Source organism: Capra hircus, chromosome 5 (assembly GCF_001704415.2).
Source record: "Capra hircus breed San Clemente chromosome 5, ASM170441v1, whole genome shotgun sequence".
Classification (NCBI taxonomy): domain Eukaryota; kingdom Metazoa; phylum Chordata; class Mammalia; order Artiodactyla; family Bovidae; genus Capra; species Capra hircus.
This window is the reverse complement of record NC_030812.1, coordinates 55,586,044-55,609,021: the sequence shown is the minus strand read 5'-3', so window position 1 is coordinate 55,609,021 and position 22,978 is coordinate 55,586,044. Positions and strand designations below refer to the sequence as shown.

General features: G+C 57.1%; 1 protein-coding gene across 2 annotated transcripts in view; it reads left to right on the top strand.

The window, feature by feature from the left end:
• The window catches only part of LRP1 (LDL receptor related protein 1), an 80,537-nt gene that overhangs the window by 29,031 nt on the left and 28,528 nt on the right, over positions 1-22,978 (top strand). For both annotated transcript variants that reach the window (XM_018048051.1, XM_018048050.1), the window contains exons 12-35: positions 729-909; positions 2,050-2,272; positions 3,402-3,603; positions 3,951-4,076; positions 6,632-6,772; positions 6,870-6,995; positions 7,417-7,533; positions 8,321-8,401; positions 9,999-10,166; positions 13,452-13,634; positions 14,013-14,213; positions 15,229-15,474; positions 15,675-15,872; positions 17,505-17,709; positions 17,879-18,043; positions 18,562-18,806; positions 18,966-19,097; positions 19,390-19,617; positions 19,806-19,980; positions 20,073-20,167; positions 20,458-20,607; positions 20,724-20,864; positions 21,165-21,299; positions 22,798-22,929. In XM_018048051.1, the coding sequence (XP_017903540.1) occupies positions 729-909; positions 2,050-2,272; positions 3,402-3,603; positions 3,951-4,076; positions 6,632-6,772; positions 6,870-6,995; positions 7,417-7,533; positions 8,321-8,401; positions 9,999-10,166; positions 13,452-13,634; positions 14,013-14,213; positions 15,229-15,474; positions 15,675-15,872; positions 17,505-17,709; positions 17,879-18,043; positions 18,562-18,806; positions 18,966-19,097; positions 19,390-19,617; positions 19,806-19,980; positions 20,073-20,167; positions 20,458-20,607; positions 20,724-20,864; positions 21,165-21,299; positions 22,798-22,929 (3,996 nt within the window). The remainder of the gene's footprint in view (positions 1-728; positions 910-2,049; positions 2,273-3,401; positions 3,604-3,950; positions 4,077-6,631; positions 6,773-6,869; positions 6,996-7,416; positions 7,534-8,320; positions 8,402-9,998; positions 10,167-13,451; positions 13,635-14,012; positions 14,214-15,228; positions 15,475-15,674; positions 15,873-17,504; positions 17,710-17,878; positions 18,044-18,561; positions 18,807-18,965; positions 19,098-19,389; positions 19,618-19,805; positions 19,981-20,072; positions 20,168-20,457; positions 20,608-20,723; positions 20,865-21,164; positions 21,300-22,797; positions 22,930-22,978) is intronic.

The following is a 22,978-nucleotide window of genomic DNA, read 5'->3' as shown; positions in this document are numbered from 1 at the left end:
TTCCCTCTGAGCTGCCCCAGCAGGTCAGCAGTGCATTGTCTTCTGAATACCCACCTGCGTGGAGGCTCTGAGCCCCTGAGTGCTGCACCATGCCTGCCGGGTGTTCTGAACTCCCAAGCCTGTCCTCCTGACCAATCCGTCTGACTGACGCTGGTTACCACCCCTGGTCCTGCTCCCCACACCCCACCTCGACTCAGAGAACCTCAGCAGTCAGCAACCATAAGACTCTGGGGAAACCAAAAGTAACTCCTCATCAGGAAAAGATTGGGGTTCCCCCTCCCAGGGAACTGCTATTTAAGCTGGAGATGAAGCATGGAGCTAAGTGAGAAGTCACTCCCTAACTTGCTTGTTTTGTTAGCTCAGGGTTTTTAGGCCTGGCATGTAGTGTTGCACTTGTACCCAGAGTCACGTGTCTATTGTCCCAGTTCTCCACCCACCTCAGGCCCTGACATACCTTCCCGAGTGAGCCCGTGTACGCCATGGAGGTTTCCTCGCTGCCATGTCCAGTTTTGAGAGACTGCCTCAACACAGATGTTGCAGCACAAATGACCTCCCATCCCCTTCCTCCACCTTCCTAGCCAAGCCCAGCCTCACCACCATCTCGGGCCAGGAGGCTCCTTGCGCTCCCAGTAGCCAAGGGCTCCAAAGTGTAGGTATCCTAAGGACCAGAGGCAGTTTTGAGCCTCCTCTGACACTGCCCCTCTGCCCACCCTCCCGCCCCGTTGCAGGCATCCACAATGTGGAAGGCGTGGCTGTGGACTGGATGGGGGACAATTTGTATTGGACGGATGATGGACCCAAGAAGACCATCAGCGTGGCCAGGCTGGAGAAAGCTGCTCAGACCCGCAAGACCTTAATCGAGGGCAAAATGACACACCCCAGGGCCATTGTGGTGGATCCACTCAATGGGTGAGTCCTCCCAGGGCCTTGGGGCGAGGAGAGGGAGAGCCAGGGACTCAGAGCCTGAGTCCCATGGGCCTCAGGACTGGGGAGTAAGACGGAGAGTGGATGGGGGAGGGCAGCAAAAATTTGACCGAAGGAGGGAAAGGTGTCCTTATCTACAGGGCAGTGGGAGTGAGACATAGAAACAATCTGGTCCTGTCACTCCCAGCAGCACCCTCCCCTGGCTCCCTGTGCCCTCCTCAACCCTGAGGTCCTGCAAGGTCTGCTTGCAGCTCGTTTGACCTCTGCACCTCACTTCCTGCATCTGGAAGTTCTGTTCCCACTGCCTGCTGTCTGTTTCTCAAGCCAGCATCCAGCCCTTCCTCCCTCAGGGCTTTTTGCTCTTGGAGTTCCTTAGCCTGGGACTCCCAAGTATTTACACATGGGGCTGCTTCTCAGTGTTCACATCAGCTCAAATGCTGCTTCCTGGGAGAGGCCTTCCTCACCAGCTGCACTCTCGGTCTCCATGCTGTCCCCCTTCCTGGAGTCCCTCCTGACCTCTATCGCTTTCCAGTGTGTGTGGCCCTCCTGGCTGACTTGTTTCTTGTCTGTGTCCTGGGTGGGACATGGGCTCCACGAGAGAGGGGCCTTGGCAGCCTTGGTCTCACTTCCAGTGCCAGAGCTGTGCCCAACTCAGTAGGCACTCAGCACCTACTTGTTGAATGGAGGAGTGAATGAATGGAACGTGTGGGCCAGGGATGAGCCGGAGAAGGCGATGGCACCCCACTCCAGTACTCTTGCCTGGAAACTCCCATGGATGGAAGAGCCTGGTGGGCTTCCGTCTATGGGGTCGCACAGAGTCGGACATGACTGAGCGACTTCCCTTTCACTTTTCACTTTCACACATTGGAGAAGGAAATGGCAACCCACTCCAGTGTTCTTGCCTGGAGAATCCCAGGGATGGGGGAGCCTGGTGGGCTGCCATCTATGGGGTCGCACAGAGTCGGACACGACTGAAGTGACTTAGCAGCAGTAGGAGCAGCAGGGATGAGCAGGGCAGGAGGACCCTGTGAGGAGCTCTGGGAGGGCCTGCCTGGCTTAGGATCACAGGGGAGGATGCTGATGGCAGGGGTGGCCCATGTGATGCTGACCAGTAACTGCCCACAGGTGGATGTACTGGACTGACTGGGAGGAGGACCCCAAGGACAGTCGGCGAGGGCGGCTAGAGAGGGCCTGGATGGACGGCTCACACCGAGACATCTTCGTCACCTCCAAGACAGTACTTTGGCCCAATGGGCTGAGCCTGGACATCCCAGCTGGGCGCCTGTACTGGGTGGATGCCTTCTATGACCGCATCGAAACCATCCTGCTCAATGGCACCGACCGGAAGGTGGGCAGGCATGCAGCTGTGTGTAGGTGTTCATGTGTGCATTTCTGGACCGCGTGTGTGTGTGTGACCGAGGCTGGGTGTCTGAATGTGTGGGCATCCGTGTGAGTCCAGGCCTGAGGGCTGCATGGGTGTTTGCCTGTGAGCTTGTGGGTATGTCCCTCGGTGTGCTTGTGTGCCTGTGTCTTGGGTTGTTTAAGGATTGCTTCTTCAGAGTATCTCTGTGACTGTGCACATGACCTGCGGGCCTGACCGCCTGAGCGTACACATCGTGTGCAGCTCAGCCTGCTTGTGCACGTACACGCAGCACATGCTGGTGTGTGCCTGGACCGCGTGCCTGTGTACAGGTGCAAGATGCCTAGAGATGGTATATTCGTACGCGCGTTCATTCGGGTGGTGCATGCTTCATTCGTGAGTTCCGTGCACATCTAGGCGTGTGGCCCAAGCTCTCACGGTATTTAAGGCCAACTGCAGTGTGGTCCTGACCATCTCTGTGGTCGTCTTTCTCCCTGCTTCCCACCTCCCAGCGCTGGGACAGCATCATTAGACAACTCATGAGCCCAGTATACGGCAAGGCTCTGCCCTCTGTGCTGTTGCTCGTGCAGACCTTCTAGCCTCTGCCCAGCCCCTCCTCACCTGGCACACCTCTCAGGGGCCACCTCCACTGGGATGCTGTCTCCAGACCCTCTGCCACCCTGATGCCCCTGAGTGCCTTTCCTGAGACAGTGGCGGCTCCAGTGCAGGGACCACATCTTCTCTGTTTCTGAGTGCTACCTTAACAGATTCTGGCAAACGTGTGGCGGGTGAAGAAACGAATGGATGGAGTCTGGCTGTCAGCCCACTGCTCTGTGTTTGCGTGTGCGTGCGCACGTGCGCGTATGTTGGAGGGGTATCAATGAATATGAATCAGCAAAGGAGAGGAGTGTGAGCCAGCCCTCGCAGTGTCCGCTGGGTTCAGGGTTTGGCACTTAGCTGTGTGCAAAGCTCCCATCCTCGGGGCTTCTGGGCTGATGGGGGAGACAAGCCCACACCCAGGCTGTGGACGTAAGAGTGTACAAAGCAGTGAACCCCTAAGCCTCCCTGAGGCACCCCTACTCTCTCAGCTGCTGGGTAAGCCCCTCTCCGTTCCTAGATTGTGTATGAGGGTCCTGAGCTGAACCACGCCTTTGGCCTCTGTCACCATGGCAATTACCTCTTCTGGACTGAGTACCGGAGCGGCAGTGTCTACCGCCTGGAGCGGGGCACAGGAGGGGCGGCCCCCATTGTGACCCTTCTGCGCAGCGAGCGGCCCCCCATCTTTGAGATCCGCATGTATGATGCCCAGCAGCAGCAAGGTACCCCTGGACCAGGACTGGGACGGGGTGGGACCTGGACGGTGGGCGAGGCGCCTGTGGGTGGGGTGAAGGCACTCCCAGGGAGCCTAGGCTCTGACTTTTGAGGCTCTTGAGAAGAGAGGCCCCCACCCCAATTTGACCTTCCATGTTCCCCATCGCCCCTCCTGCCCCATGCCTCCATCTCCTCATCTTCAACCCCGCCACATTCCCTCTTTCTGTCTTCTCCTTTTAATGCACCGCCTCCCCTGGCCTTTCGTCTCCCTTCTCTGGCCTTTCCTGACTCTGCCACAACCCGTCTCCTGTCCTCCTGCTCCTCCCTCCTTGCGCCCATGGCCCCTCCTTCACAGTGGGCACCAACAAATGCCGGGTGAACAACGGCGGCTGCAGCAGCCTGTGCCTGGCCACCCCTGGGAGCCGTCAGTGTGCCTGTGCTGAGGACCAGGTGTTGGACGCAGACGGTGTCACTTGTTTGGGTACGAGGGGCCCAGCTGGGGTGGGAGGTCGGGGAGCAGACTCCAGCAGAAGGCCACAGTGTCCGGATGGGGATCGGAGACGAAGGAGGCAGAGGGCCCTGAGGGATGCAATAGCAGTTGAGGGATGGACTTTGCTGGCGGTCCAGAGGTTAAGACTGTGATTCCAGTACAGGCGGCCTGGGTGCCATCCCTGGTTGGGGAACTAAGAGCCCATGGTGCAACCAAAAAAAAAAGTTGAAGGATGGACTGAGTGAAGGCTCCAGGTGCTGGAGGGTTTTACGGTGACCAGGGTCTAGGGGTTTGGGGAGGGCGTGAAGATTAAGGGGAACTTGAGAGGCGAGCAGGACAGCTCTGGAAAGGGAAAAGCATTCTTAACTTCTTTTACGTTTATTTCTCCATGGTTCAAGTAATATAATAGTTCAAAATATTGGAAATTAGAGAGGAGGGGGAAAGCCCAGTCTCACTAGCAAACCACCACTGTGCTGTTAGCCTGGTGGTAAGTGAACACCATCCTTTTCCCCTAGGTGGGTTTTTACATGGCTGGAAATCGTAGTGTATATAAATGTTTTCTGCCCTTTTTGGCTCATATATGCCGCAAATTTTCTGTGTTATTATTGCATTGTTTTAAATAGCCCCGTTTTTAGATAAAAGTGGGTCATGTTCATTGTAAAAACAAGCAAGCGCTATAGAAAAATACAAAGAAGTACAAATCACCCCCAATTCCACCACCCATAGTTGGCGCTGTTACCGTCCAGGGAGCACTCTCCGGATCTCTCTTCATTTGCTTCACTTAAACGGAACCACTCTGCACCTGCTGTTGTTTCCTGAGCTTGTCACTTGACAGGGTGTCATGCGTACATCAGCAGAATTTCTAATGGCCAAAATGTGTTTCATTTAGTAAACATCCCATAATTTACTCAGCCCTTTCTCTCCTGTTGGATGTTTAGGTTGCTTCCAGTTTTTTATTAGGATCACTGCCAGCATTTACTGAACACAAACTATGTACTAGGCATGGTTCTAAGTACTCCCCATGCAGTAACTGACTTACTCCTTTAAATATTCTTTAAAGAAGATTTTTTTTAGTGTTCCTTTATTTGGCTGCGTTGGGTTTTAGTCGCAGATGTGGAGTTTCAGTTGCGTCTTGCGAGATTTTTTGTTGCAGTGCAGACTCTAGTAGTGGCACGAGGGCTCAGCAGTGGCGATGAGTGGACTCCAGAGCTTGTGGGCTTCAGTCGCTGTGGCACTCGGGCTTTCTCTAGTTGTGGCTGTGGGCTTCAGGTGCACGGGCTTAGTTACTCAATGGCACGTGGAATCCTAATTCCCTGACCAGGGATCGAACCCGCATCCCCTGCGTTGCAAGGCAGATTCTTAACCAGTGGACCACCAGGGAAGCCCCGGGAAGGTATTTTTATTATCCCAATTTATAAATGGAGAAATTGAGGCCCAAAGTGAGAGCGGGGGTTTGTTTGAACCCAGGAAGTCTGGCCCAGAGTCTGGTTATTAATCACCTGCTCTATTTCTTATAGCTCTGCTATTTCTTATACCTTCATGCCTTCCCAGATTCAGGACAGTTTCCTTAGGATACAATCCTAAGAAAGGAAAATGGGTCAGTGGGCCATAGTGTACAGCTAAGAGTGAGTGACTGAGGCCAGGTGCAGGGCAAAAGCATTGGTGGAAAGGAGCTTCAGAGCTGAGAGGCCACTGCAATGAAAGAGTATCCACATGGACATTAAAATCACCAAGAATTAAAGGGAACGACTATAGAGAAAGTGACTATGAGCCAGGAGCTAAAAACTCTAAGGATGCTGGGGCCCGTAGTGGTAGGAGCTTATATAGTTTTATAACATGAAAGTCAACACTGATTTTTGAGAGAGGAGAGAGGGAGAATGGTCTGGAAGCAGAGGTGAGGAACAAGGGGGACACCTGCAGCCTCCAGACCCAGTGGTCCATGGAACCCACAGGATTAGAGAGGGTAAGAGATGAGTCAGAAAGGCGTGAGCAGAGCTGTGGGATCCAGAGCCAGGGACTGCCATGGGCGTTCCTGGGCTTCCAGAGCCCACCCTGTGAAAACACAGACAGGACACAGTGACTTTACTGCTGGCAGCTGAAGGCAGATGGCGGTGTGAGTGTTGGGGACAGGAGTTGGCAGGGTTCTGTTTTCTCTCCTGCCTGTAGAATTGACACATTTTTGAAGGAAAAGTCCAGGGACCAAGTCAGGGCCTAGGGGGTCCCTGAGATGACTTCCAAGTTCATGGAGATGGCAGGGAGGGGCAAAGGTGATCTGTTCGCTGGGATCAGAAGGGAGTTCTAGATTCTCTTGGAAGCTGCTTTATTCTTCGACCACATTGCAGAGCTGGAAACAGCTGAGCAGGCGTCACCGTGTGGTTTGACAAAGAGTTGCAGCTTCCATCCAGATCATATGTTCCTGAAAAACTATGCCCTGGGAAAAATTAGTGTATATTATTTTAAAATCATGAAACAAGCAGAGGACAGGCGCTCAGCACCTGTCCGTGACCTGGGTCTGACTTCCCCCTCATGTCCGGTGGTGCCCGCAGCGAACCCATCCTACGTGCCCCCACCCCAGTGCCAGCCTGGCGAGTTCGCCTGCTCCAACAGCCGCTGCATCCAGGAGCGCTGGAAGTGTGACGGGGACAACGACTGCCTGGACAACAGCGACGAGGCCCCTGCCCTCTGCCGTGAGTGCCTGCCATGCAGTGGGACAGCGACCCTCGGGCTGCAGCTAGAGAGCTGAGTCCCCTCCCTCTGGCTGACCCCTGACCCATCCCTCCCCAGATCAGCACACCTGCCCCTCGGACCGGTTCAAGTGTGAGAACAACCGTTGCATCCCCAACCGCTGGCTCTGTGACGGGGACAACGACTGCGGGAACAGTGAAGACGAATCCAATGCTACTTGCTCAGGTGTGGGAGGGGGGAGACCAGAGTGGCCCGGCTCTGTCACCGGGGCAGGGCAGACAGGGGAGCCAGGCTTGGGGAGACAGAGGGGCCTCAGGAAGAGAAAGGAGCAGGGGGCACCCAGGGCAGAGGGGAGGGAGGACAGGGTTGGCTGGGAGGCCCCACTTGCAAGGAGACAGAGCACAGCTCCAGGTTGGGGATGACAAGCAAGGCGGGTGAGTCTTCTTGGAGGACACCAGCGACCCCTCCAGTGATGGGATCAAGTGTCCACTGTGAGGTCACACGGGTGATTTTGAATGACGTCTCTAAGAGAAATGGCTTTGAGATCCTTGGGAAGACTTCCAGAGAGCCAGAGAATAATAGGAAAGAAAATAAAATCTAAAGCAAGGACTGGACTATGAGCACTCACACCCACGCCTGTCCCCAGCTCGCACCTGCCCACCCAACCAGTTCTCCTGTGCCAGTGGCCGCTGCATCCCCATCTCCTGGACATGCGACCTGGACGATGACTGTGGGGACCGCTCCGATGAGTCAGCCTCTTGTGGTGAGTGAGACGGAGGACAGCCAGGCTGGCACGGGGAGGGAAGGTCCACCAGAACGGGCCCTGGGGCGGGGATGCTGGAGAGACCCCGCAGCTTAGTACCTGGGTGGCGTTGAGCAAGTCACTTAATCTCCGTAGACCCCTGTGAATTTCATCTGCAAGTGAGAGTCATTCAGTCGTGTCCGACTCTTGCGACCACATGGACTGTAGCCCACCAGGCTCCTCTGTCCATAGGACTTTCCAGGCAAGAATACTGGAGTGGGTTGCCATTCCCTTCTCCAAGGGATCTTCCTGACCCAGGGATCCAACCCAGGTCTCCTGTATTGTAGGTGGATTATTTGCCATCTGAGCTACTAGGGAAGCCTCTGCAAAATGGGGCTAATAATGGCACCCGCATCCCAGCATTGATGTTGGGGATCAGTGAGATCTGCATGGAAAGCACTCAGCACACAGCTTGTGTTTGGAAACTAGTTGCTTGAAGGAAGGATGCTTAGAAATGGATACATGTGTATGTCTGGCTGAGTCCCTTTGCTGTCCACCTGAAACTATCACATTTTTAACTGGCTATATTCCAATATAAAATAAAAAGTTAAAAAAAGAAAAAAGGATGCTTAGTGGGGGTAGGGGTGAATGGGCAGTTTCAGGCCGAGGCCCCTCTACTTAGCCTTCCCTCCCCCACCTAGCTGAGCAGGGGACTGTGGGTTATGGTGGGGACCCTGCACCTACCTGCTCGTGTCGTGATGCTGTATAGGCTTAAGAACCCCACTCAGCTAGTCTTTCTCTCTGACAGCCTATCCTACCTGCTTCCCCCTGACTCAGTTTACCTGCAACAATGGCAGATGCATCAATATCAACTGGAGATGTGATAATGGTAAGGGCTTGTTTCCCTTCACCTGCCCTGATTCCTGGGAAAGCTAGAACCCATAGCCAGGTCCTGGGTGGGAGGTGAGGGGTTTTAGAATCAAGCCAGGGCCTCTCTCCAAGTCTCTGATGCCCCACCGGGTTGTCTGGAAGAGATAAGGATGAGCTAGAAACATTGTAGGGGAGCCAGGATAACCAAGGGGAGAGGCCGCCCACTGCCTGTCAGCGCTGTTCCTCTCTGGGCAGAGCTGCCCATCCCCTGGCCGAGGCTCAGGGGCCAGGGAGAGATGAGCAGGAAGGGCCAGAGGGGCAGAGCAAGGAGGGCCCACGCCCAGCTCCCTTCTCCCTACAAACCATCTTCTGGGGTCCTCGGTGCCCCCTCCAGGCTCCGGCTCCAGACTCGGGAGCCCACCTGGCGGTCAGCCCTGGACCAGGTGATGTCAGCCGGGGGCCGGTGGACTGTTGTGTGTGTGCTGTCTCTGGGATCTGGTCCTGTCTCGTGTGGTGTGGTGATGTGTCGCAGCAGGGGCTCGAGCCCTAGCTAACGTGTGTGAGGATGTACTGGGTCAGCGCCACGTTGCCCCTCGTCTTTGCCTTGTCTCGTGTGCCAATGGTTGCCCTGGCGGTTTCTGTGTTTCAGAGAAGGATTGTGGGGACGGCTCTGATGAAAAGACCTGTCCTGAGCCTGCCGGTCAGTGCATAGAAGCACATGCACCATCACCCTAGAGCCCCAGCTGGCCTTGGGCCACCCCCCAGGACCCTCATGCAGCTCCCTTCCCCAGAGCTCCTAGGATATGGAGGAAAATCAAAGAGAAGTGAGAGAGGAGACCACAGAGGGAGAAAGAAAACAGTGGAGGGGAAAGCAGAGAGGGCAGAAGGAGCTCTCCCAGGAGAGGAGATGACAGAGAGGTGGGGACAGGAAGACCAAGGCATGGCGGGAGGGGAGCATCCGAGACGCAAAGGCGGCTGGGAAAGAGGCAGCAGCGCAGCCCAAGGGGACAGCCAAACGCCTTCTCCAGCGTCCTGAAAACATGGAGAGAAGTCTGGTGGCCCTGCCCACCAGGCCTAGACGGCAGGACACTGGTTCAGTCACCCCTCATGCCTTCAGGGGGTGGCCCCTGGCCTTCCCAGCTGCAGGCAGTGTCCCTCACCCAGACTTCCGGCCGGTGATGCCCACACTCGGGCTCTGGGCGAGTCCTCGCTAACCCTGTCCCCCCAGCAGAGCCTTCACCTGTACTCTGCCACCTCTGTCCCTCCCTAACCAGAGAAATCCCTCTCCTTTCCCCTAGGCAAGCAGACCCCTGTTCCCACCCACTGCCAAAAGGGGAAAGGAATGCGTCCTGTCCCCACCCCCAGTCTTGCAGACTGAGGGAAGGGCCCTCGGGAGCTCACCCACCTCTCCCTGTCCCCCACCGCGTGGGCCATGGTGCATGCTGCAGTCTATGCAGTTTCTGTGTCTTTTCTGTTTTTTATTTTCTTGGTGGGGAGGTTGGGGTGGGTCGAGGTTGGGAATGGGGAGGAGGGAGCGGGGACCCCACGCTGGGGTCACAGAGAAAGTCACGCGCTGACCCCCTGCTCGCCTCTTCCCTTCTTGCCGCCCCCCCCAGACAATGACTGTGGGGACAACAGCGATGAGGCGGGCTGCAGCCACTCCTGCTCTAGCACCCAGTTCAAGTGCAACAGCGGGCGCTGCATCCCCGAGCACTGGACCTGCGACGGGGACAACGACTGCGGGGACTACAGCGACGAGACACACGCCAACTGCACCAACCAGGGTGGGCGCCTGGGGACCAGCGGGGTGGGGGCCAGACCATCCACCCTCCATCCATCCTCCCCACCGCATGCCACCACCATCTGGGAACCAGAGATAACCCTGAAGCAGCTCTTATCCTTCAGGAGTTTCCAGTCGTGTGGGAGAGGAAAGCTGTGGACAAATCAATGTCACACACTGTTAAGATCTCAGGCTTTGCAGTCAGGTGGCCTTGGGTTTGAGCTCCAGCTCTGCAACTTACTATCTGGGTGGCCTTGAGCAAGTTACTTAATCTCTGTGGGCCCCTGTGAGTTTCATCTGCAAAGTGGGGATAATAATAGCGCAGGGCATTATCGCCTTGACGTGGGGGTTCCGTGAGATCATGCACAGAAAGCACACAGCCTGTGTTCGGTCACTGGTAGCGTGAGAAAGGGATGCCCACAGGGCTAAGGGAGGATGAGCACAGTGGGCACCAAAGGAGAGAGGAGTCAGCTCTGTGGGGGACCCCAGTGCCCAGGCCTCCAGGACCTATGGGGTCTGGGGTTAATGGAAGGACCAGGGGCCCATGGGGACTGGGGTTAATGAAAGGCACAGACCTTCTCAAGGGTTGCTGATTTTTCAGCCCTGGCCCATTGTTGCCATGGAATAATGCAGCCCCCAGATTGCCCTGGCTTCAGGAGGGCAGATTTTGCGTGAAATCTACCCATTTTAAGATATATATATATATTTATGGCTGCACTGGGTCTTCGTTGCTGTGCTCAGACTTTCTCTAGTTGCAGCGAGCGGGGGCTACTCTCCAGCTGTGGTGCACAGGCTGCTCATTGCAGTGGCTTCTCTTGTGGTGCCAGGCTCAGGAGTTGTGGCACACAGGTTTAGCTGCCCCGCGGCCCGTGAGATCTTCCTAGACCAGGGTTCAAACCGATGTCCTCTGAATTGGCAGACGGATTCTTATCCACTGTGCCACCAGGGAAGCCTGAAATTACCCATTTTAACACACTGGTATATTAGTTTCCTAAGGCTGCTATAACCAAGCACCACAAACTAAGTGACTTAAACAACAGAAATCGAATGTCTCACAGTCTGGAGGCTGGAAGTCCAAGACCAAAATGTCAGCAGAGTCAGTTTCCGAGGGTCAGGAGAGAGACTCTATTCCAGGCCTCTCTCCTAGCTTCTGGTGTTTGCTGGCAATCTTTGGTGTTCCTTGGCTCGTACAAGCTTCACCCCAGTCCCTGCTTTCATCTTGACATGGCAAACCCGATGAGTGCGTGTTGGTCTCTGTGTCAGATTCCCTCTTGATATAAGTAGGCAGTCACAGTGGATCAGGGCCTATCCTAATGGCCTCATCTTAAGTTGATCATCTGCAAAGAAAGACCTATTTCCAAATAAGGTCCTAGTCACAGGTGCTATGAGTTAAGATTTCAGTATCTTTTTAGGGAACACAAGTCAAGCCGTAACAACTGGCAATTTGTTTGAAAAGTTTTGAAAATATGGCAGACCAGAGTCTCTCTCCAGGCTTCATCTGGCCCCTGCACTAGCACCCTGCAGCCTCCGCCTGGTGGAGTTAAGGTGCACACAGTGGGAACAGTACTGAGCACCGAGTGTGCGCTGTGGGTCCAGCACTGAGAGGGAGGATGGGGAGGGTCGCCCAAGACCCGGAAACAGTGACTGTGTCTCAAGGGGTGTCTGAGAAGGGCCAGTGAGTGGGACAGGTCACAGTGCCTTGGGACTCTGAGAACCCCTGGCGGCCCGAGGTGTGGCAAGGTGGGGAAGCTCTTTGCCCCTCACCAGCTGGGCAGACTTGGACAGGTTGCTTCCCCCGAGACTTGGCGTCTTCCTTTGTGTCCTCTGTGAAGTGAGAGGAGATATGTGGGGGCCTGGCCCATGGGAGCAGGGGTATTGTGTCACAATTATGAACTGTGTCTGTGAGCTGGAATGTCAGGGACCATTTCAGAGGAGGTGGGGTTTGAACTGGGCCCCAGTGAGGGCTTAGGCTATGGACAAGAGGGAGGGTCTTCAGACAGGGATGGTGGGAACAGCCTGGAGAAGCCAGCAGTACAACTTAGAAGGTGAAAGTGAGCGCTCCTGCAGGGGTCATCGGGCTGTGGGTCGGGGCCCCCAGACTGGAGGGGACAGCAGGCATCGAGGCAGCACCCAGAGGGCACAGACTACAGCCGCAGGTCCGGCACTGGGGACCTGCGAAGGGTCTCAGAGCTGGAAGGTGTTTCAGAGGACAATCCTGGAAGGACATTAGGTTGGGAAGAGGCTCGGGGGAGAAACCCTGAGGGAGGAAGATCAGCTGGGAGGCTGGTGCTGAAGTCCAGGGAGGAAATGAGCACGTGGACCATGTTCATGGTGGAGCGTGAGTGCGAGGCGAGGCTGTGCACAGTCACCTGTGCCTCCCATTACCGCTTGCACTCCTTCCCTGGCCTCCTGAGTCACAGCACAGCCGCCAGATCACATCCTACGCATCAGATCACTCCCCAGCCCTGCCCTCGAGCCTGCCCTGGCTCCCTGTACACTTCGAATCCGTACTGAGCCCTGCTTCATGGCCAGCAGGGTTCCCCCAACCTCTCTGACCTGCATTCCTGCCACTCATCTCTTCCATCACCTGCCCCAGCTGCGCAGCTTTAAATACACCCTGGGCATTTTCCGAGTACGCCCCGCGTGGTCCTGTTTCAAGAGGCTTGCGCTAGCTGTTTCCCTTCCTGGGATGCATGGTTAATCTCACAGCTCCCGTCATTCAGGTCTCTGCTCAAACATCTCCTGCATAGGGGCCCTTCCTGACTCTATCTCAAGTAGCGTCCCATGCTCCCTAGCTTTGACCCGGCTTAGTCTGCATAGCTTTCCTTGATCACCACCTGTAGTTCCATTCTGGATTTCCATGTTGCGTCTTCATTGTTTCTCTTCCCTGATAGAACTTCAGCTCCACAGGGGTGAGGATGCTGTCTTATTCATGCTGGCTCCTGGGAGAGTGGCTGGCACACAGTAGGTGCTCAGTAAGTGTTTGTGAAGTGAACGAGTGCAGCAGAGGCTAGGCTAAGGTGGGGGTCATTTGAGCTTTGACCTAGCAAATTGCTTATCCAGCCGAGCTCACATGTGTGAAATAGGGAGGTGAAACAAGAGGATTTCTAAGCCCTGGAAGGTGTCACGGCCCTGACTCGGAGTTAGCACTTGCAGGGAAAGTCAGTGGGACTCAGAGATCTCTCCAGCCTGCCTCAGCTCATAGCCCCGGGCCAGGTATGGCAGGAGGGGTATGGAAAGGTAGAGATGGGAATGGCTGATCCGGAGCCTGCCACCTGTGCCCCTACAGCCACAAGGCCTCCTGGCGGCTGCCACAGTGATGAGTTCCAGTGCCGGCTGGATGGTCTGTGCATCCCCCTGCGGTGGCGCTGTGATGGGGACACGGACTGCATGGACTCCAGTGACGAGAAGAGCTGTGAGGGAGTGACCCACGTCTGTGATCCCAATGTCAAGTTTGGCTGCAAAGACTCTGGTAAAAAGAAGGACTGAAGAGAAACTGCACAGACAGATGATACTGAGAGCAGGGCAAGGGCAAGGGGGACACTGTGAGGCAAAAGGCTGTACAGAAAAAAGCTTGTGCCAGATGCATGGGGGAGGTATGAAGGGGCCAGAGCCTGCAGTAGGGGCCCTGGGAACCAAAACCCTCTCCAGTGCTGAATGTCAGCACGTCCTGTAGGTTCGTGCCTTCTTTGTTGCCCATGTGAATTTGACAGAAGAAGCCTCAAGGTTCCTAGTGGACCCCAAGGCATTATAGTTATGGCCTGATTAGATAAGCCCACCAGGTCGGGGAAGAGGGTGCAGAGAGCCCTGCTGGCCAGGCCTGGCCCCTGATACTGTACCCCTTCCCCAGCTCGGTGTATCAGCAAAGCATGGGTGTGTGACGGCGACAGCGACTGTGAGGATAACTCAGATGAGGAGAACTGTGAGTCCCTGGCCTGCAGGCCCCCCTCGCACCCCTGTGCCAACAACACCTCGGTCTGCCTGCCGCCCGACAAGCTGTGTGATGGCAACGACGACTGTGGAGATGGCTCAGATGAGGGAGAGCTCTGTGGTGAGTCCTGGGCCCAGGAAAGACAAATGGGCAAGGGAGCTAGACAAGGAGGCTGGGCCAGGCCGGGGCCGTGCAACAGGACAAGCTCTGTGGGGAGGGGGTCTCAGGCTAGAAAGGGCAGATCTGGCTGCTGGGCGAGCAGTCCTCAGAGCTATTACTAAAAAACCCACTTCCAAGAGGCTATGCTCAGTGTTACCACTGTTACAGCATTTAATCCATAAAGCAGCCCTGTGAGACACATACAATTCTCACCCCCATCTTACCCATGAGAAAACTGAAGCTCAGAGAGGTTGAAGAGCTGGTGCAAAGTCACACAGCCCATGAAGTGCAGGGGAGACCCTGCAGTGCAGCCCCTCCCTGCAGGCCCAGCCCCCTCCCTCAGCCGGCTTTCAGGGTGAAGGCACCAGGGTTGGGGCTTGATGCAGTCAGGAGGGCAGGCACCCTGTCCTGCTGAGTGAGTGAGAAGGTTGGGGGAGGAGGCTGTGCATTCAAGATCAAAAGGACGAGGGTCAGGGAGGGCCGCCTGGTGTGACTCCAGGATGAGGAGCAGAGCCCCTTATCGCCTCTGAGCCCGGCTGGTTCCTTGGAGAAGAGCAGGAGATAAGGACCAGCCCTAAGAAACACTGACGGGTCATCAGTCAGGGCAGACAGGTCCTGGGGTGTGTCCGAGGACCTGGAGCAGGACATTCCCTACCGCACCCCACCCCCAAATCACACCCGCATCAGGAGAGATAGAGAAAAAAACCCCCACCCCCCGCCTCAGAGAGAGGCAAAAGGCTGGGGCCCTCACCGTGGCTCAAGAAGAGGCTGGGAAATAAGAGATCGGAGAGAAAGATGCGACCATGATGGAGGGGTGCTCCTGGAGAGAGGAAATGACCACCCACACAATGGGTGCAGGGATCCGAACCCTGTCCCAGGGGTGCCTGGGAAGCAAGGAGGCAGAGGAATGGAAAGGACCTGCCTCCCTCTGATCCTGACCCTGATCCTGTCCCCTGCTCCCTGCCCCCCACCCCAGACCAATGCTCTCTGAACAACGGCGGCTGCAGCCACAACTGCTCCGTGGCACCTGGTGAAGGCATTGTGTGCTCATGCCCTCTGGGCATGGAGCTGGGGCCTGACAACCACACCTGCCAGATCCAGAGCTACTGCGCCAAGCATCTCAAGTGCAGCCAGAAATGCGACCAGAACAAGTTCAGCGTGAAGTGCTCCTGCTACGAGGGCTGGGTGCTAGAGCCGGATGGCGAGAGCTGCCGCAGCCTGGGTGAGAGGCAGTCCAGACCGAGGAGGGGGGAACAGGGCGGGGGGCGAGGGGGGTGGCAGGGGGGAGTGGTGCGGCGGCTGAACTACAGGGGGAGGCTGAGGTTTCCATCTGGGCCCAGTGCCAGGGCCCACGGAGACCCTGTCTGCTCCTGGACAGGGTGGCTCGGGGGCAAGAAGTGACCCCATCACACCCCTCCCTAGACCCCTTCAAGCCGTTCATCATCTTCTCCAACCGCCACGAGATCCGGCGCATCGACCTCCACAAAGGGGACTACAGCGTGCTGGTACCCGGCCTGCGCAACACCATCGCCCTGGACTTCCACCTCAGCCAGAGCGCCCTCTACTGGACCGACGTGGTGGAGGACAAGATCTACCGCGGGAAGCTGCTGGACAACGGAGGTGACCCCCGCCTGCCCCTAGACCGACGCCCACGTGGGGCCCCAGTGCACCCCAGACCCGGGCCTTGGGCTTTCAGATCCACGGGACCAGATGCAGACTGCCTGGAGCAGAGGCCCCAAGTTCCCCTATCCCCCACACTCTTGTTAATTGGGTTAGATTTTGCTGTGGGTCTCAGTGTCTGACGCCCGGTAATTATCGTCAGCAGAGCTGCCAGCCTGATAATTAACAAAATGATCAGCCTTTCTTTGGAATGGCCAGAATTGCAGGCTTGCAAGAAAAAAGCCATTTAGGGGTGGGGTACCTGAACCCTGCCTTCTGTCCTGAAGCGGCCTGACCCATCACAGACTTGCTTCTTTAATAACGCTCATTCCTGAGCCCCTGCCACGCACTCCAGGCCCAGGGGAAACAGCAGGGAGCCAAGCAAGACAGAATGTCTGCCCTCATGGAGCCTACACACCAGTGGGAACATCAGAGAGAAACACAGGGAACGAGTGCAGCGCAGACTGGCGGAGGGTGTAGTGCTGTGGATAAGGAGAAAGGGGGCAGGGTGGGCGGGAGAACCCGGGTGGCATTTAAACTGGATGGTCATGGAAAGCCCCCTGAGAAGCTGACATCTGAGCAGACACTTGAAAGAAGTGCATTTCACTAGAGGAGGTGGTATTGTCATAGAGAAAAATGTGAAGTGTTAGCTTCTCAGTTGTGTCCAACTCTGTGTGACCCTATAGACTGTAGCCCGCCAGGCTCCTCTCCATGGAATTCTCCAGGCAGGAATACTGGAGTGGGTTTCCATGCCCTTCTCCAGGGGCTCTTCCCAGCCTAGGGACTCAACCCAGATCTCTTGCGTTGCAGGCAAATTCTTTACCATCTGAGCCACCAGAGAGGCCCATAGAGAAAACCTGGAACCATCTCAAATGTCCATCAACTAGGAGATGGTTAAGTAGACTGTGAAAATGTTCACATTATGTAACAGTTTCTAAATTATTATATATGTATATAGGGCTTCCCTGGTGGCTCAGACAGTAAAGATTCTGGCTGCAGCGCAGGAGACCCAGGTTCAGTCCCTGGGTTGGGAAGATCCCTGGAAGAGGGCATGGAAACCCACTCCAGTATTCTTGCCTGGAGAATCCCATGGACAGAGGAGCCTGGTGGGTTACCGTCCATAGGGTTGAAAAGAGTTAGCATTCAACACAGTAAATGTGTGTGTATGTATGTGTGTGTGTGTATATATATATATATATAAAACCATGGAAAGACCTCCAAGACCATCTGTGGAATGACTTCTAGAAAATTCTGTCTGCTTCATATTGAGTCTAGGTCTGTTCCCCAAAGCCCTCACCCTCTGCTCACACCTCCTCCCAGGAGTTGGCCCTTCAGAGAGTCACAGGCAGAAGATAGTTGCCACTTCCCCTTCTCCAGGGTTCTAGAAGCCAGGCTTCTTCTTGACCTCCTGGGGCAGGGGGCCTGGGTGAGGAGAGTGGGGGTTCTGGGAAGCTCTGTTGAATTCAGGGCACACCAGAGGTGTTCACAGAGGTGTCAAGGTTGGGGTGGGCCATCCAGGATTCCTAGCATGTATCATGAGCTCACCCCCCCCACCCCAGGTGAATCTAACCTCCTGCGACCTCTCTTCTTCAGCCCTGACCAGTTTCGAGGTGGTGATTCAGTATGGCCTGGCCACACCCGAGGGCCTGGCTGTAGACTGGATTGCGGGCAACATCTACTGGGTGGAGAGTAACCTGGACCAGATTGAGGTGGCCAAGCTAGATGGGACCCTCCGAACCACATTGCTGGCCGGCGACATTGAGCACCCCAGGGCGATTGCACTGGATCCCCGGGATGGGTGAGGGCCCTGCCCAGACGTGTTTTGGCCCTGAAACTCCCTTGAAGGGACCAGGCACACCCATCTCCCCAGTACTCCTTGCCTCCTCCACCCTTCACCAAGGATCCTCCCGCAACCCCTCCTCCAGGCCTCGACCTTGGCCCTCCTGATCCCCTCCCCACTCCCCCAGGATCTTGTTTTGGACGGACTGGGACGCCAGCCTGCCCCGCATCGAGGCAGCCTCCATGAGTGGGGCCGGGCGCCGCACCATCCACCGGGAGACAGGCTCCGGGGGCTGGCCCAACGGCCTCACCGTGGACTACCTGGAGAAGCGTATCCTGTGGATTGACGCCAGGTCAGCACCTGCACCTCCTGGGAGCCCTGTCCTCCCCGCCCCCTGGGGACAGGGCGGGGCTGAGCGTCCCAGGACCCAGTAGCCTCGAGCATGGTGAGAAGGCCAGGACGGAAGTGGAGCTGGAGCTGGAGCCGGACAAGGGCCCAGGAAGAGCACTGAGCAGGGGGAGAGGCTGGGCTGGGAAAGAGGTGCAGATGGAGGAGGGCAGAGGCAGGGCTGCCCCCAACACCATGCTTGCTCATACATCTGTAAGCTCTGCTTGAGGGGGCGGGACTTTTTTTAGTTGATGTCCCTGAAGGGGGCATCTTTTTCTAAATTTCACCCCAGCCCTGTGTGCTGGGGAGAGTGAAGGGGCAGGGGAACTGGGGTCAGAGCTGGGGTCCCAGCCCTTGAGTCATGTGTTTCTTGCTCCACGCGGTGCCGAGGGCCAGGGCTGGGAAGGTGGGAACTCCGGGCCATGTGCCCTGAGGTCTCAGGTTCCCACTGGCTCCTCACTCTGCCCTGAACCACGCTCTCAGGTCAGACGCCATTTACTCTGCCCGTTACGACGGCTCCGGTCACATGGAGGTGCTTCGGGGACACGAGTTCCTGTCGCACCCGTTTGCAGTGACGCTGTACGGAGGCGAGGTGTACTGGACGGACTGGCGGACAAACACACTGGCCAAGGCCAACAAGTGGACGGGCCACAATGTCACCGTGGTCCAGAGAACCAACACACAGCCCTTTGACCTGCAGGTGTACCACCCCTCCCGGCAGCCCATGGGTAAGGGGCCGGACAGGACAGCAACCTCCACAGAAGCCTCGCAGACAGGAGGGGTCTGTGCTGGGGCGGTGGCAGCAACATGGGGACAGGAAGTGGGTGTGGGCCAGGGGAGCAAGGCCGGCAGGGTCACTGGATGGTCTTGTTTCCCCTCCCCGCCAGCTCCCAACCCCTGTGAGGCCAACGGGGGCCGGGGCCCCTGCTCCCACCTGTGTCTCATCGATTACAACCGGACGGTTTCCTGTGCCTGCCCACACCTCATGAAGCTCCACAAGGACAACACCACCTGCTACGGTAGGGCCCCCGAGCCAGGGGGACACCGAGGCTGATGGGGGAGGGTCGGGCTATCCCAGCTGCGGATTCTGAGCAAAGGTAGGCGATCTCAGCTGGGGGGGGGGCCTGACGGGAGAGGCTCCGGAGACAGCTGCTGTCAGAAAAGACTGGCGTCCCGACCGGAAGGTTGTTCCCGGTGGGGTCTCTCTGATTGCCAGGGGCCGGCAGCAGATAGAAGGAGCCGAGACAGTCTGGGTGGGTGGAAGGCGTGGAGGCAGGAGGCTGCCCTCAGTGACCTGCCCTGTGCCTGCAGAGTTTAAGAAGTTCCTGCTGTACGCACGTCAGATGGAGATCCGGGGTGTGGATCTGGACGCCCCCTACTACAACTACATCATCTCCTTCACGGTGCCTGACATCGACAACGTCACGGTGCTGGACTACGACGCCCGCGAGCAGCGCGTTTACTGGTCCGATGTGCGGACCCAGGCCATCAAGCGGGCCTTCATCAATGGCACCGGCGTGGAGACAGTCGTCTCTGCAGGTTCTGTCCAGCCCCCACCCCCTGGCTCCCTGGGTCCTGCTGTCCCTTCTCCGAATCCTTTCCCCTGGAGTGTTTCCATCCCTGGGTCATGATCCCTGTTCCCCCAGAAACCAGCCGGTGCCCTCCCCTCGAGCCCCCTGACCTGTGTCCTGCAAACACCCAACCACAGCTCCCCACTGTGTCCCCAGACTTGCCAAACGCCCACGGGCTGGCTGTCGACTGGGTGTCCCGAAACCTGTTCTGGACGAGCTATGACACCAACAAGAAGCAGATCAACGTGGCCCGGCTGGACGGCTCCTTCAAGAATGCGGTAGTGCAGGGCCTGGAGCAGCCCCACGGGCTGGTCGTCCACCCTCTGCGTGGGTATGTCCTGCGGGGCCCCAGGTTGAAGGGCGTGGGGTGTGGGGCGGGGGAAGAAGAGGACTCTGACTGTCCCCGGTTCCTGGCGCCCCTAGGAAGCTCTACTGGACAGACGGTGACAACATCAGCATGGCCAACATGGACGGCAGCAACCGCACCCTGCTCTTCAGTGGCCAGAGGGGCCCTGTGGGTACGGGCCCGTCCTGCTACTCTGCAGCCCCTCCTCCCCTAATTCCTCCAGCCGGAGATGCCCTCAGGGATCCCCCCCACCATTGCCCCTCTGCTCTCAGGGATTCCTCCCTGTCACTCCTCCGTCTCCCTGAGCTCCCAGCTTAGTGCTTATTCTCAGTACCCTCCCCCTAAACCTCACACATACTGTGCCCATCGCCAGAGGTGAGAAGGACCCCAGCCACTCAGGCTCCTGGCCCCCAGCCCTGGTGGGTGCTGGGCTCTCTGGCTGTGACACCCCTCTTCTTCTAGGCCTGGCGATCGACTTCCCTGAGAGCAAACTCTACTGGATCAGCTCCAAGAACCACACCATCAACCGCTGCAACCTGGATGGGAGCGAGCTAGAGGTCATCGACACCATGCGGAACCAGCTGGGCAAGGCTACCGCCCTGGCCATCATGGGTGAGGGCCGCTGGCCTGGGAGCCAGGGGCTGGAGCAGAGCAGGCAGGGCCAGGGAGACAGGGCTGGCCCGGGATGGGGCCTTCCTCGGGGGTCTCATCCCCTCCTGCCTCCCCAGGGGACAAGCTGTGGTGGGCAGATCAGGTGTCGGAGAAGATGGGCACGTGCAGCAAGGCTGACGGCTCGGGGTCCGTGGTCTTGCGGAACAGCACCACCCTGGTGATGCACATGAAGGTCTACGATGAGAGCGTCCAGCTGGGTGAGGCGGGGCGAGGGCAGGGCCAGTGGGCTGGGGTCAGAGGCCAGGGCTGCGCCAGGAGGAGCCCTGCGCACGCGAGGGGAGTGAGAACGGGTTAGCTTCTGCTCACCACCCATGGGGCCCCTCTTTCACAAGGGCCAGGGGCCCTGCGGGACTGGAGACCCTCTGGGTAGGGGTGGTGACCCCCACAAGGTCTGGGGTCAAGGGGTGACCGTCCTGTCCCAAGGCATGCTCAGGCCTGACGCCGAGGTCCTGAAGAGAGCCAGTAACCCTTTCTCTGTGCCTCCCGCTCGCCCCCAGACCACGAGGGCACCAATCCCTGCAGCGTCAACAACGGCGACTGCTCGCAGCTCTGCCTGCCCACGTCCGAGACGACCCGCTCCTGCATGTGCACGGCCGGCTACAGCCTCCGGAGCGGTCAGCAGGCCTGCGAGGGTCAGTGCCCCTGCCTCTGCTCCCCTCCCCTTGACCCCGGTCCCCAACCTGACTTGTCTTTGTCTACAGCCCACCTTCCTCTTCTCAGCTTGGGTGCAGGACAAGTCCATTGTGTATTAAGTGCCTTCTGGGTTAGATGCTTAGTCAGCATTCACTGTGCTGGTTGCTATGGGGGAGGCAGGGGACAGAAGTCCCTGTCCCTGTGCTCAGCAGGCTTAACCAAAGGTGGGGGAGGGGAGACATGAAGTGGCTCTGACTTCAGTAGGACTCTGGAGAAATAGATGTCAGAGGGGACACCAGGGTCACTTCATGCAAGAAGTATGCTGGGCACAGAGGATTTGAGTGTGTGGTTTGAAGGAGAAGGGACAACATGCCAGGCAAGGGGTCCAGAGCAGTAGGAGGGTCGGTGCAAGGCCCTGAGGTGCCAGCCTGAGTGGCGGGCAGGGTGTGGGGTTCATGGGTGAGGCTGTGGGGCAGGCGGGGTTCTGCAGGTTCTCAGCCAGGAGCACCTGGAAAGTGGTGTTTGGGGCAGATTAACCTGGCGGCAGAGAGCCGGCTGAGTAGGGGAGGGAGAGACCAAGGCAGTTAGACCAGTCAGGACGCTGTTAGCCTGGGCTGGGGCTCAGCAGCGGGGTTGAAGAGAAGGGATGAAACTCAGAGCTGTTTCGCAAGAACTTGCTGACTGATTTACAAGCCCGCCCCAGGACAGCATTTCCCAAAGTGCACTCCTAGGAACCTCCCTCTTTGATGTGGTCGATGTTACAGAAAGAAACACTGGGTTGAATTAAGTTTAAGTGGATTTTTTTTTTTTTTGCTGCAGAACTTCTCAGAGCCTTCCATATGCTCATCTGCTCTGAGAATTTTCTGTGGGGAGACTCTTAAGTGTTTGGAGTCTCCCCAGTCTCGAGCATGAATCCTTTTTTTTCAAGGATCCTGAGCAACCAGGGCCCATTAGGGGGATTCAGTTGAGGATTTGCTTTGCAAGGGGATAAAGGCAGGGGAAATTCTAGGGTGCATGGATAGTGGCACCTTATAAGAAATGGGGAACTGGGAAGGAGGCTGGCTCAGGAGCCGGGTGCTAGAGACCCAAGGATGTGATACAGACCAGACAGACGAGGACAAAGAGGAAACTAGGGTGAAAATCTAGACTGGGGAGTCACTTGGTCCTGTTGACTCATCTGAACCTCTCCAGATCCTCCCTAACACCTTTAGGGTTGTTGAAGGGTTGTGTGACCCAGAGAGTGAGGCAGAGCTGGTTGTGTGAAGTGAAAGCCTGGTCTCTGCTGCCCTCTAGTGGGCACTAAGGGGTCTCACAGGTGGTTCCCTGGAGCCGGCCAGGTGACTTGACTGGACCTGTCCCCACCCAGGCCCCAAGCTAGGGTGTGTGGTGAGAGGGGAGGTGTGATGGGTGGGAGGAGGTATCAAAAGGGTTTGTGGGTGACAGAGCCAAGCTTAAAGGGTGTCAGCGAGGCTCATGCCCAGTGTGCTTGTGTTTCAGGTGTGGGCTCCTTTCTCCTGTATTCTGTACATGAGGGGATCCGGGGAATCCCGCTGGATCCGAACGACAAGTCAGACGCCCTGGTCCCAGTGTCGGGGACCTCGCTGGCTGTCGGCATTGACTTCCATGCTGGTGAGCCATGGTGGCAGGAGCGGGCGGGACATGGCCTTCCCTTCGTGGT